At 50.4% G+C, this 12,748-nt stretch overlaps 1 protein-coding gene across 1 annotated transcript in view; it reads left to right on the forward strand.

The window, feature by feature from the left end:
- Positions 1–12,748, forward strand: part of LOC115482377 (P2X purinoceptor 5-like) — a 170,615-nt gene that overhangs the window by 44,803 nt on the left and 113,064 nt on the right. Inside the window, exon 3 of the mRNA XM_030222124.1 lies at positions 4,587–4,667. Coding sequence (XP_030077984.1) covers positions 4,587–4,667 — 81 coding nt within the window. The remainder of the gene's footprint in view (positions 1–4,586; positions 4,668–12,748) is intronic.

The following is a 12,748-nucleotide window of genomic DNA, read 5'->3' on the forward strand; positions in this document are numbered from 1 at the left end:
GCGCCCCCCTGCAGACTATCAGTTGGCGCTCCCCCCCCCCCCCCCCCCCCCGGTGAAAATGATCGCTCACCACTTGCCACACTGACAGGAATTGTCAGCAATATTCTTAGAAACAAATTGCTATACATTGCAAAATAAGATAGCAGATGTAAATTCTCAAAGTGGACATATTCCAAACACTAAAATGAAAATAAAATGATTTTTTTTCTACCTTTGTTGTCTGGTGACTTTCTTTTTCTGATCATGCTGGCCCAGTATCTGATTCTGCAGCTATCTGTCCTCTTAACTCCGTTTCCAGGGCATCCTTTCCATTTATTTCTTTTCTTTCCTCCTTTCTTCTTCATTTCTAGTCCTCAGCTTCTGCCTATTTTCTTCATCCATGTGCAGTTTTTCTCCTCTCTTCCTTTTCCCTCATTTCATCTCCTTCATCTCTCTTCCCTCCCCTTTATGTCCAGCAATTTCTCCTCTCTCCCTGAGCCCTGTCCTGCAATCCATATCCATCCATGCCCATCTGTCCCCTGCCCCCTCCATTCATCCCTATCCAGCAATTCCCCTCTCTCCCTGAGCCCTGCCCTGCAATCCATATCCATCCATGCTCATCTGTCCCCTGTCCCCTCCATTTATCCCTATCCAGCAATTCCCCTCTCTCCCTGAGCCCTACCCTCCCATCCATCCATGCCCATCAGTCCCTTGCCCCCTCCATTCATCCCTGACCCTATCCAGCAATTCCCCTCTCTCCCTTCCATGAACCCTGCCCTCGCATGCTCCTCTCTCCCCTGCCCTCCCGCTCCCATGTCCCAACTGCCCGCCCTCTTCTCCCCCCTTCCAACATCCCTTTCCTTTTTTTCTTTTAAATTTACCTCAATCCGGCAGCGCAGGCGCAGCGTCAGTGAAGGAGGCGGCGCTCCCCCGACGTGTCTAGCCTTCCCTTCGCTCATATTCCGCCTTCTTCTGACGTCAAGGAAATGACGTCAGAAGAAGGCGGAACATGAGCGAAGGGGAAGGTTAGACAGTAGACACGTCGGGAGCGCCGCCTCCTTCACTGATGCTGCGCTGCCGGATGGAGGTAAAATTAAAAGGAAAAAAAAAGGAAAGGGATCTTCTTGCTGCGGGAGCGGGAGGGCGAGGTAAGCATGGTGTGGTGGCGCCCCAAAGGACGGCACCCCCCTGCCATGCTTATCCCGCTTACCGTATTGGCACGGCCCTGCCTGACATTACTCCTGAGTCTGCCCCCCTTCAACCTCAATTCATGTCCTCTAGTTCTACCGCCTTCCCATCTCCGGAAAAGATTCATTTGTGGATTAATACCTTTCAAATATTTGAACGTCTGTATCGTGTCACCCCCGTTTCTCCTTTCCTCCAAGGTATACATGTTAAGTCTCTCGTACGGTTTGCAGTGCAAATCCCATACCATTTTTATAGCTTTTCTTTGCACTGCTTCCAATCTTTTTACATCTTTAGCAAGATACGGCCTCCAAAATTAAACACAATATTCCAAATGGGGCCTCACCAATGACTTGTAGAGGGGCATCAACATCTCCTTTCTTCTGCTGGTTATACCCCTCGTTATGCAGCCTAGCATCCTTCTGGCCATGGCCATCGCCTTGTCACATTGTTTCTTCACCTTTAGATCCTCAGACACCAATACCCCAAGGTCTCTCTTCTGAGTTGAGCTTACTAATCTCTCCCCTCCTATCTGGTATCTCTCTTTCGGGTTTCTGCACCCCAAGTGCATCACTCTACACTTCTTGGCATTAAATTTTAACTATAATTCACAATTAATACCAGAATTCAAAATAATCAGAATTTATACCAAAATTTTTTTGTTTTTTTAATATACAGTGCTCAGTATGTGTTGCTGTGCCATTTACCATTTGTCACGGAAACTGTTAGTAGCACGCTAACTTCAAACCATCACAGCACTGGACCTGCCTACCCATCCTTCTTCATTCAATGCTGTTACACCAGCTGTCTTTATCAAATTAAGCATTCAATGTTAAAAGGAAACGAATCGCTTGACTTATCTTAGGCCTGTCCGGAGTAGCTTATTTTAGGCAAGTCCTGTGCGGTTGTGTGCTCTGTTGCCGTGACTCTCATCCGCAGGTGTCTGTGTTCATTAGTGCTTTAAAAAACGATTCTGTAGATGCTAGTATCGTTCCCAACATGGTGCACGTTTCACCTTAACGGCATCTTCAGGGGAACATAAGTTCCAGTCTATAGAGTAAGAGAAAAATCAACACAATATAAGTGCTCTCATTCCATTATATTTCAATTGCTCAATATCGGTTGCTTATTTTTACCTTACAAACAGCTCTCTCTAGATTCAAATGCGGTCTCGCTGGGAGCTGAATCGCTGCAAGCTCCTCCCTACAATCAAAGTTGTAGCACATGCTCTCTAAACGTCAGAGTTTTATACATATCCTCCAGCTGAGAAGAATTGGGCTACTCCCATTTGTTAAAGCAGCCATTCTATTTCTTTATTGAACCCATTAGGTTGGACCATGCCCCATTGGTATATGAATCTCTGTTCAATGTGTGCAAAGATAGCTGAAATGTCTCATCCCCAGTGCAAATTTACTTGGGACAAGATGACATAGTTTAGCTCAGATATTGAATGCTTATGCTGTTCCCAGTGTTCCACCAAAGGTGCTTCTCTCTTCTTGACTCATAAATTACTTATATGTTCCCCAATGCGCTGCTTTACCTTGCGCTTAATTTGTCCAATATACCATTTAAAGCAAGGACATTGAATCGCACAACGAAACTTATACCAGAACTGGTCAAATGTTAACTCTTTATCCTTAACCACCAATTTTCTCTATTACTCATGAACTTTAACGCAAGTCCACTGTTATTTTTCATACCGAAATTGGCGATCGCCACTACGGTACTATGTAAGCCACATTGAGCCTGCAATTAGGTGGGAAAATGTGGGATACAAATGCAATAAATAAATAAATAAAATATATGACTTGAGCCGTATTACAGTCTGTGTGTCCCCGCAAAAAATGTCTCTTGCCAGTTTTGGGAGATCAGAGGGTAGAGTTAAATGGTCATTTCTGTCAATGGAAGAGGGTGAACAGTGGAGTGCTTCAGGGATCTGTACTAGGACCAGTACTATTTAACATATTTATAGATGATCTGAAAATTAGAATGACAAGTGAGGTGATTATAGATGACACAAAATTATTCAAAGTTATTAAAACATGCAGACTGTGACAAACTGCAGGAAGACCTTAGGAAATTGGAAGACTGGGCATCCAAATGGCAGATGAAATTTAATGTGGACAAATTCAAAGTGATGCACATTGGGAAGAATAATCCAAATCATAGTTACTTGATGTTAGAGTCCACCTCGGGAGTCAACACCCAAGAAAAAGATCTAGGTGTCATCGTAGACCAAACTGTTCTGCCCTGTGTGTGGCAGTGGGCAAAAAAGCAAACAGGATGCTAGGAATTATTAGGAATGGGATGAAAATTAAGACCAAGAATATTATAATGTCTCTGTATTGCTCCATGGTGAGACCTCACCTTGAGTATTGCATGCAGTTCTGGTTGCTGTATCCTAAAAAAGATGTAACAGAATTAGAAAAGGTTCAAAGAAGGGCAACCAAAATGATAAAGGGGATGGAACTCCTCACATATGAAGAAAGGCTGCTTGTCCTAGGAGAAAACAGCTACTTACCTGTAGCAGGTGTACTCCTAAGGACAGCAGAATAAAATATTCTTGCATACCTGCCCTCTTCCCCTTGGAGTTGAATTCTGTTTGCTGGAAACTAGACTGGCTAGGTCCTTTACGACAGCAGCAGGCAGGAAGGCACATGCATGCTCAGTGCAATGCTCTAAAAGTTGTAGTTTACAATCTGCTACAGGTAAGTAACTTTGTTTTATTCTGCTATCTAAAGAGAACCTCCATTACAGTAAACAATTTTGCCTTTCCTGCCCATAATGGAGCTGAAACCAGCTTGTCCATCTGGAAATAGAACTCTATGGTTAGGCTGTCTAATTTCTCTGCCCATCATTCTTGCCTTTGTTTTATCTAAGAGTACTGTGCCCAATTTGGTATGCATTGTGGGTTGACAGAAAAGTTTTCAAAACATCGATACCAGTATTGTAAGAGACGTAAACATTTAGTGGGAGCTGCTAAAATGTATAAGTCCCCTCTCTGTGAATTTTCTGTGGCACTATATATAATGCCACTGAAAATTCCCTTTGAAAACGCCAGCACTATATGAACAGTGAGTTCATTTTGCCCAGGCTATACAGATAGTGATGATATTTTGTTGCTATCCGTATAGCTAAGCAGTTTAATTTACAACAGTAAAAAAAGGCAATTCTAAGTTAAATCACATAGGTACTGTCTATGGATAGCAGCTGAATATCACCCCTATCCATATAGTTATTGGTGGTCAGCAGTATATACATATGTGGTTTTTCAATGCCATGGCTAGCATTTAAAAAAAACCCCGCTGGCCTCCCAAATCGAATATAGACTGATAGAACTTACAAAATAAAACCTAATTGTATTGTTTTCCTTTATACTACACTTAACTAATGGTGTGTTCTTAATGTTTGTTTTTTGACAGGCCTCCATTACTAAGAGCAGCTGTAAATTTCACTTTATTTATTAAGAACAGTATTGCCTTTCCTCGAAGTCATGTCTTCAGGTCAGAATATTCCTCCTTTGTCAAATATTTAACATGCTATGACTTATTTTTGTCAAGCTTGATATACTGTGTGACTGAACTAAAATAAAGTAGAGTCATTTTGGAGTAGCCCAGTAGCAGTGCTGTGCAGTGTATGCAGAAGGCTTTCAAGTTGGGTCTTCCATTGCCCTGACCAGCTAGAACTGGAAAGCTATGGAGTGAATTGTGCTCATTGATTAAAGATGATATCTAGTGGCAATATTTAGGGACCCTGATTACAGGATTTTGAAAGGAGTTTCTTCCTGCTCTTTCAGGTTTCCAGTTCATTTAGAACCAGGCTGCTTTGTTGGGCTATGAAACTTTTATTCAAAATGGGTGGAGCTTTCCTATTTCTATATTCCCTCCCATCTCACTTAGAGCCAGATGCACTAAGCTTTAACGAGCCAAAAATGAGCCTTTAAGGAAGAATTTTCAAACCGTTGCATGCACTAAAGCCCATTTCCATATCATCATGCTGATCAATCCATAGACTGGTGGGTTGTGTCCATCTACCAGCAGGTGGAGATAGAGAGCAAACTTTGCCTCCCTATATGTGGTCATGTGCTGCCGGAAACTCCTCAGTATGTTCTCTATCTCAGCAGGTGGTGGTCACACACAGCAGCAGCTCTGGCTAGGCCTCCAAGCCTAATTTTTAGGTTTTGTTGAGTGCCTGGGGTTGAGGGCTCTTCTTGAGCAAGTGCAAACCTGGTGGCGCCAGGTCCCTCCTTTTCTCCCCCCTCCCGCTGGCTCCGTTGAAAAAAAAAAAAAAATTTTGAACGTCCTTAAAGGCGTTTATTTCGACGTTTATTTAAACGTTTATTGCAGCTACTCACTGGGACACCAGGTCGTTACAGCTCGGAGCGGAAAGCAGGTAATTTTTACCTTTTATAGCGGGCAGGGGGTTCCCCGATTGGTCTCCATGTGGCCTATGGCGTCGGAGGGCGAGGGCGCAAAGAGTCGCTCCCCGGATCGCGTTTGCGCTTCTAGAGGGGATGCGGGGGTCTTAAAGTCTGATCACCCTTGTTGGGTGACAGTTTCGTGACCGATGAGTGTCCCGGTCCTTCCTCCGGTGTGGCGGTTTTTCCCGCCATAAACGCCCATCCCCCGCGGCTCGCCTCCGCCATATTGGCCGGCCATGCGGCTCGGACGGCTTCTTCTTGGGCCGCCATTGAGGTGGGAGACATTGATGCCATGAACGCCCTTAATTTGGGTGACGGCACAAAAGCGGCTAAAGTTAAGCGCCGTTTTTCCCGCGCGGCTCCTTCACGGAGTGTCGCGCCGGACGCCATCTTGGATGCGCAGCATGTCTCTCCCCCGCTCTTGCGAGCGCCGGTTGAGGGTGCGTCTAGGGCTGTAGCCCAGGCTGCGGAAGTGCACATTCTGGGGGGGTTTCTCCCCCGAGTTTGTTTTGCTGCTGCATCAGGCCTCCCTTATGCAAAACGCTGCCCCTGCTCCCTCGTCTGGTAAAGAGGTTGAGTTCCCCGGAGGTAAACGCCCTCGGGTTGATTCCCAGGCCTTGGAGGACTTTGTCTCCTCCGATGAAGATGAGGGCAGCGTATCTGAGTTCTCCCAACGGTCCTTTGCGGATTCCTTGGAGGAGACGGATCCCCGCTCGGATGGAGCGGATGACCCCTCTGCAGCGCGGCTCTTTAGCTCAGAGGATTTGCCCAACCTGTTAATGCAGGCCATGGGCATTTTGAAGATTTCCTCTCCGGAGGACGTCTCTCCCTCAGCCCCTGTTGGCTCTGCCATTATGCTGGGGACCAAGCGCCCGCATAGAACCTTCCACGTGCATGAGGCCATGCACACCTTAATTTCGGCTCAATGGGATGTCCCGGAAGCGAGCCTTAAAGTGGCTAGGGCTATGTCCCGCCTCTATCCTTTGCCTGAAAGTGAACGTGAGGCCTATCTGTGGCCTACCGTGGTTTCTTTAATCACTGCGGTGACTAAGAAAACGGCGTTGCCGGTGGAAGGTGGCACGGCCCTAAAGGACGCCCAAGACAGAAGATTGGAGGCGGCCTTAAGGTTGTCCTTGGAGGCGGCTGCTTTAAGTTTGCAGGCTTCAGTTTGCGGCTCCTATGTGGCCAGGGCGTGCCTGTCTATGGTGCAGCGGGCTTCCCCCTCGGATCATTCCTTGAGGGCTGATTGGCCGGCCCTGGAATCGGGCTTAGCCTATTTGGCAGACTTGCTGTATGATGTCTTGAGGGCCTCAGCTAAAGGCATGGCTCAGACAATCTCTGCGCGGCGGTGGCTTTGGCTGAAGCATAGGTCTGCTGACCACGCCTCTAAATCCCGCCTGGCTAGATTGCCTTTTAAAGGCAAGCTGCTCTTTGGGGTCGAGCTGGACAAAATCGTGACCGATTTCGGCACGTCTAAGGGCAAGAAGTTACCAGAGGTCGGGGCTCGGGCTAGTGCTCGCCCCGGTACCTCCAGAGGACGGTTTCAGGAAGCCCGTCGGTACCGCCCGGGCAGGTCGGGCTCCTCTGCCCCCTCTTCCTTCAAGTGGAACTTTTCCCCCAAGCAGCATTCCTTTCGCAGAGACCGCCGTCCCGGAGGTGCTCCCTCCGGTCCTCCCCTAGGGTCTTGTACCCAATGATGGGGCCTTGGTCTACGCCCCAGTGCAGATTGGAGGACGGCTGTCCTCAGTTCTGGACGAGTGGACCACAATAACTTCAGGCGCTTGGGTGCTGGAAGTCATCAGAGACGGCTACAAGCTAGAGTTCTGCCGACCCTTAAGAGACGGGTTTGTACTCTCTCCCTGCAAGTCTCCGGTCAAAGCTGTGGCAGGGCAGCAGACCTTGGACAATCTGATCCGCCTGGGTGCGGTCGTTCCGGTGCCAGAAAATCAGCTTGGCAAGGGACGTTACTCCATTTACTTTGTGGTACCAAAGAAAGGAGGTTCTGTACGGCCTATCCTCGACCTCAAAGGGGTCAATCAGGCACTTTCGCATGGAGACCCTCTGGTCTGTTATAGCGGCAGTGAAGGCAGGAGAGTTCCTGGCATCCTTGGACATCAAGGAAGCGGACTTGCATATTCCCATCTGGCCTCCTCATCAACGCTTTCTGCGTTTTGCAGTCCTGGGCCGACACTTCCAGTTCAGAGCCCTCCCGTTCGGGTTGGCTACTGCTCCGCGGACCTTCTCCAAAGTAATGGTGGTCATCGCGGCCTTCCTGAGGAAGGAAGGAGTACAAGTCCATCCTTATGTGGACGACTGGTTGATCCGAGACCCCTCTTATGCAGAGTGCGGCAAAGCTGTGAACCGGGTAGTTGCTCTTTTGAGCTCCCTGGGGTGGATCATCAACTGGGAGAAAAGCCAGCTGCGCCCAACTCAGTCCCTGGAGTATCTGGGAGTTCGATTCGACACCCAAGTGGGCAGAGTGTTCCTGCCAGACAATCGGATTGTCAAGCTTCAGGCTCAGATGGACCAGTTCCTAGTAGCCTCTCCTCTTCGGGCTTGGGACTATGTGCAGCTGTTGGGCTATGACGGCCACGATGGAAGTAGTGCCCTGGGCCAGGGCTCATATGAGACCACTACAACACTCTCTGCTGCAGCGCTGGACTCCGATGTCGGAGGATTATGCTGTGCGCCTTCCCTTGGACCCAGCAGTGCGCAAGGCGCTGAGCTGGTGGACGCAGACAGACAAGTTGTCTGCAGGAATGCCTCTGGTGACCCCGGAGTGGATTGTCGTCACGACGGACGCCTCTTTGTCGGGCTGGGGAGCCCACTGCTTGGGAAGGACAACGCAGGGGCTCTGGTCTCCTGCAGAGGCAAAGTGGTCTATCAACCTCCTGGAACTCAGAGCCATTCGGTTGGCGCTTTTGGAGTTCATCCCGGTACTGGCGTTGAAGCCTGTACGGGTCCTGTCGGACAATGCCACGGCTGTGGCCCATGTCAACCGCCAGGGAGGTACCAAGAGCGCCCCTCTAGCCAAGGAGGCCATGAATCTATGCCAGTGGGCGGAAGCAAGCCTGGAACAGCTGTCAGCGGCCCACATTGCCGGAGTCATGAATGTCAAGGCGGACTTTCTCAGTCGCCATACCTTGGAGCCCGGAGAGTGGCAGCTATCTGCTCAGGCGTTCTTGGACATCACGAAGCGCTGGGGCCAGCCGAGCCTAGGTCTGATGGCGTCATCGGCCAATTGCCAACTGCCGCGCTTTTTCAGCAGAGGACGGGACCCTCGATCCCTGGGAGAGATGCTCTTCTCCAACAGTGGCCGACACAAGAGATTCTCTATGTGTTCCCGCCCTGGCCCATGTTGGGCAGGGTGCTAGACCGGGTGGCAAAGCATCCGGGCCGGATAATCCTGGTGGGTCCGGATTGGCCCAGACGTCCCTGGTATGCGGACTTGATCAGGCTCTCAGTGGACGAACCTCTGCGACTGCCAGTGGAGCAGGGCCTGTTACATCAGGGTCCCGTGGTGATGGAGGATCCCTCCCCCTTTGGTCTTACGGCCTGGCTATTGAGCGGCAGAGTCTGAGGAAGAAGGGCTTCTCAGACAAGGTCATCGCCACTCTGCTGAGAGCGAGGTAGCCCTCTACTTCTACTGCTTACGCCAGGGTTTGGCGTACCTTTGCAGCGTGGTGTGAAGCAGGTTCACTTTCTCCATTTACTGCTCCAATTTCTTCGGTGCTGGCGTTCCTGCAAGAAGGTCTGGAGAAAGGCCTGTTGCTCAGTTCCCTGAAAGTCCAGGTAGCGGCCCTGGCTTGCTTCAGGGGCCGCCTGAAGGGTGCTTCCCTGGTTTCGCAGCCAGATGTGGTGCGTTTCCTCAAGGGAGTTAATCACCTGCGCCCTCCTCTGCACTCAGTGGTGCCTGCGTGGAATCTCAACCTGATGCTAAGAGCCTTGCAAAAGCCGCCTTTTGAACCCTTGTCGAGGGCATCGCTGAAAGACCTGACGTTGAAAGCAGTCTTTTTGGTAGCTATCACTTCAGCCAGAAGAGTTTCCGAGCTCCAGGCACTCTCTTGTCGAGTGCCTTTTCTGCAGTTCACTGAGGCAGGAGTGACTATTCGCACAGTGCCTTCCTTCCTACCCAAGATTGTTTCTCGCTTCCATGTGAGTCAGCAGCTCTGTCTCCCTTCCTTTCGTAGGGAGGACTACCCAGAAGAGTATTCTGCTCTCAAATATCTGGATGTGAGACGGGTCATCATCAGATACTTGGAAGTGACCAATGATTTCCGGAAATTGGATCATCTGTTTGTCCTGTTTGCAGGTCCTCGTAAGGGTCTGCAGGCTGCTAAGCCTACAGTGGCAAGATGGGTCAAGGAAGCCATTGCAGCGGCTTATGTGGCCGCGGGGAAGGTGCCGCCTATCCAGCTGAAGGCTCACTCCACTAGAGCTCAGGCGGCCTCGATGGCAGAGGCCGGGTCCGTCTCCTTGGCAGAGATATGCAAGGCGGCAACTTGGGCATCGGCCCATACATTCTCCAAGCATTACCGCTTGACTGTGGCTGCTCGGGCGGAGGCCCGGTTTGGAGCTTCAGTGTTGAGGTCAGGGATTTCAATGTCCCGCCCTGGGTGAGTACTGCTTCGGTACATCCCACCAGTCTATGGATTGATCAGCATGATGATATGGAAGGTAAAATTATGTATCATACCTGATAATTTTCTTTCCATTAATCATAGCTGATCAATCCATAGCCCCTCCCAGATATCTGTACTGTTTATATTCTGGTTGAATTTTAGGTTCAAGTTTAGTCTTCACTTCCTTCAGGAGGACTTCGTGTTCAAGTTTTTTCACTTGGATTCTTCAAGAGTTGAGATGAGTTTGTGTTACAGTGAGCTGCTGCATTCCTCTCCCCTCCGTTTTACGGGGCTGGATTGAGACTTAAATTCTGCCGGTACTCCCTCCCGCTTCGTGCGGCTGTAGGGCAGCTTTGTACCCCTCCCGCTTCGGCGGTGTTAGGGTCAGTCAGCTCCTCCCGCGGTTGCGGTTGCAGGATAAGCCAGATCCCCCCGCATCGGTGGGTGTGGTGTCCCTCCCCCGCTCCGCGGGGATGAGCTGGACGGATTCCCCTCCCCCACTTGTGTGGGGATGAGCTGGGTTAATTCCCCTCCCCCGTTTCGGCGGTGGTGAGCTGGGCAGAGTGTCCTTTTGTGGGTGTAATTCTCTAAGTGCTGAGTCCTGCGGATGGAGCTTTGATATCGACATACTGAGGAGTTTCCGGCAGCATATGACCACATATAGGGAGGCAAAGTTTGCTCTCTATCTCCACCTGCTGGTAGATGGACACAACCCACCAGTCTATGGATTGATCAGTTATGATTAATGGAAAGAAAATTATCAGGTATGATACATAATTTTACCTTTCCGACGATGGTAGCAGCTAACGAAAACGGAATGCAGATGAGCAATTAGTGTAGAAACCCTATTGAAATGACATGCACTAACCTTTTCCGATTTGTTTAACGCAGGAAAACCGAACGAAACGCCAAGAAATCTAACGAGAGGTCTGTACCTCTCGTTAGGGCTGTCCGGCTAAAAACTAAAATGTAAAAAAAAATGCAGCAATACAAAAAAAAAAGGATCAGGAGGGGGCAAAGGCCAAAGTTGCCAGGTGGGCAGTTTTTCGCCAGCGGCGGCGGGAAAATTTCGCCAGCCGCGGGATGCGGTTTTTTGGGCGCTTTTCCTGTCGCCGCTGTGCGAGTTCGGCAGTTTTTTCCGGGGCTTCTATTGGTCCAATTCGGTCCAATAGAAGCTTTTCCGGGGCTTCTATTGGTCCAATTTGGTCCAATAGAAGCTTTTCTGGGGAGGAGTTGACATCAGGGATGACATAGGGGGCGGGGCTAGTGACATGGGAGGTGGGGTTAGGACGCGGGGCGGGGTTAGGTGATGCGGGGGCAGGGTTCGGTGACGCGGGAGACGGGGATTGGCTTCAGGCGGTTTTTGGGCGGGTTTACCGCTCATTTGGGGCTGGGAAAATTTATCCCAGCTGGCAACCCTGGCAAAGGCGCTCGTCAGGAGCGTCCTGTATGGACGGCCTTGCCCCCCCCCCCCCACCCTGCCCGAGGTCGCCGCTGCTCCCCACTTTCCCCTGCATTATAAATTAAAAAGCAAAACAAAAATCATTACTTTAGCAGCCCCGGCCAGCCCCCCTCCCTTCCTCTCTACTCTTTCGCCCCACAGCTCCGCCTCCCGACATCCTCCACCCTGTGCCCCACCCCCTTCTGGGGTCGTCGCCGCCATTCCCCCCCTCCACCGGGCCCCCCTCCCTCTTACCAGCCCGTGCAGCGCCTGTGTGAAGGCTCTGCACGGGAAAGAAGAACAGCTGATGCCATGTCTTTGGTCAGTCTTCCTTCGCGTCTCTCTCCTCTTGGGCCCGACCCCGTCTGACGTAAGTAACCAACGTAGGTTACTTACGTCAGACAAGGACGGGCCCAAGAGGAAAGGACGTCCTCCTTTGCTCCTGGGCCCGCCCTTGTCTGACGTAAGTAACCTACGTTGGTTACTTACGTCAGATGGGGGTGGGCCCAAGAGGAGAGAGACGCGAAGGAAGACTGGGCACAGACAAAGCCATCAGCTGTTCTTCTTGCCCATGCAGTGCCTTCACACAGCGCTGCACGGGCTGGTAATAGGGAGGGGGAATGGCGGCGACGACCCCAGGAGGGGGCGGGGCACAGGGCGGAGGATGTGGGGAGAGCGGAGCTATGGGGCGAAAGAGGAGAGAGGAAGGGAGGGGGGCCAGCCGGGGCTGCTGATTTTTGTTTTGCTTTTTAATTTATAATGCAGGGGGAAGCGGGGAGCAGCGGCGACCTCGGGCGGGGTGGGGGGGCAAGGCCGTCCATATAGGACGCTCTTGACGAGCGCCTTTGCCCCCTCCCGATCCTTTTTTGATTTTTGTTTTTATTTTGGGAGCCAAGTGTTTTTTTTGTTTTGACTGTTTGTGGCATGCGTAGGGCAGCCAGCATAACGCTTGGCTGCTCTGCGCATGCTTAAGGGGCCAATTACCAACGGGGATTACGAACTTATGATACATTGTACTTTTCAATACCGCACCGAACATTTCATAGTAACATAGTAGATGACGGCAGAAAAAGACCTGTGCGGTCCATCCAGTCTGCCCAA

This window comes from Microcaecilia unicolor, chromosome 13 (assembly GCF_901765095.1).
Source record: "Microcaecilia unicolor chromosome 13, aMicUni1.1, whole genome shotgun sequence".
Classification (NCBI taxonomy): Eukaryota; Metazoa; Chordata; class Amphibia; order Gymnophiona; family Siphonopidae; genus Microcaecilia; species Microcaecilia unicolor.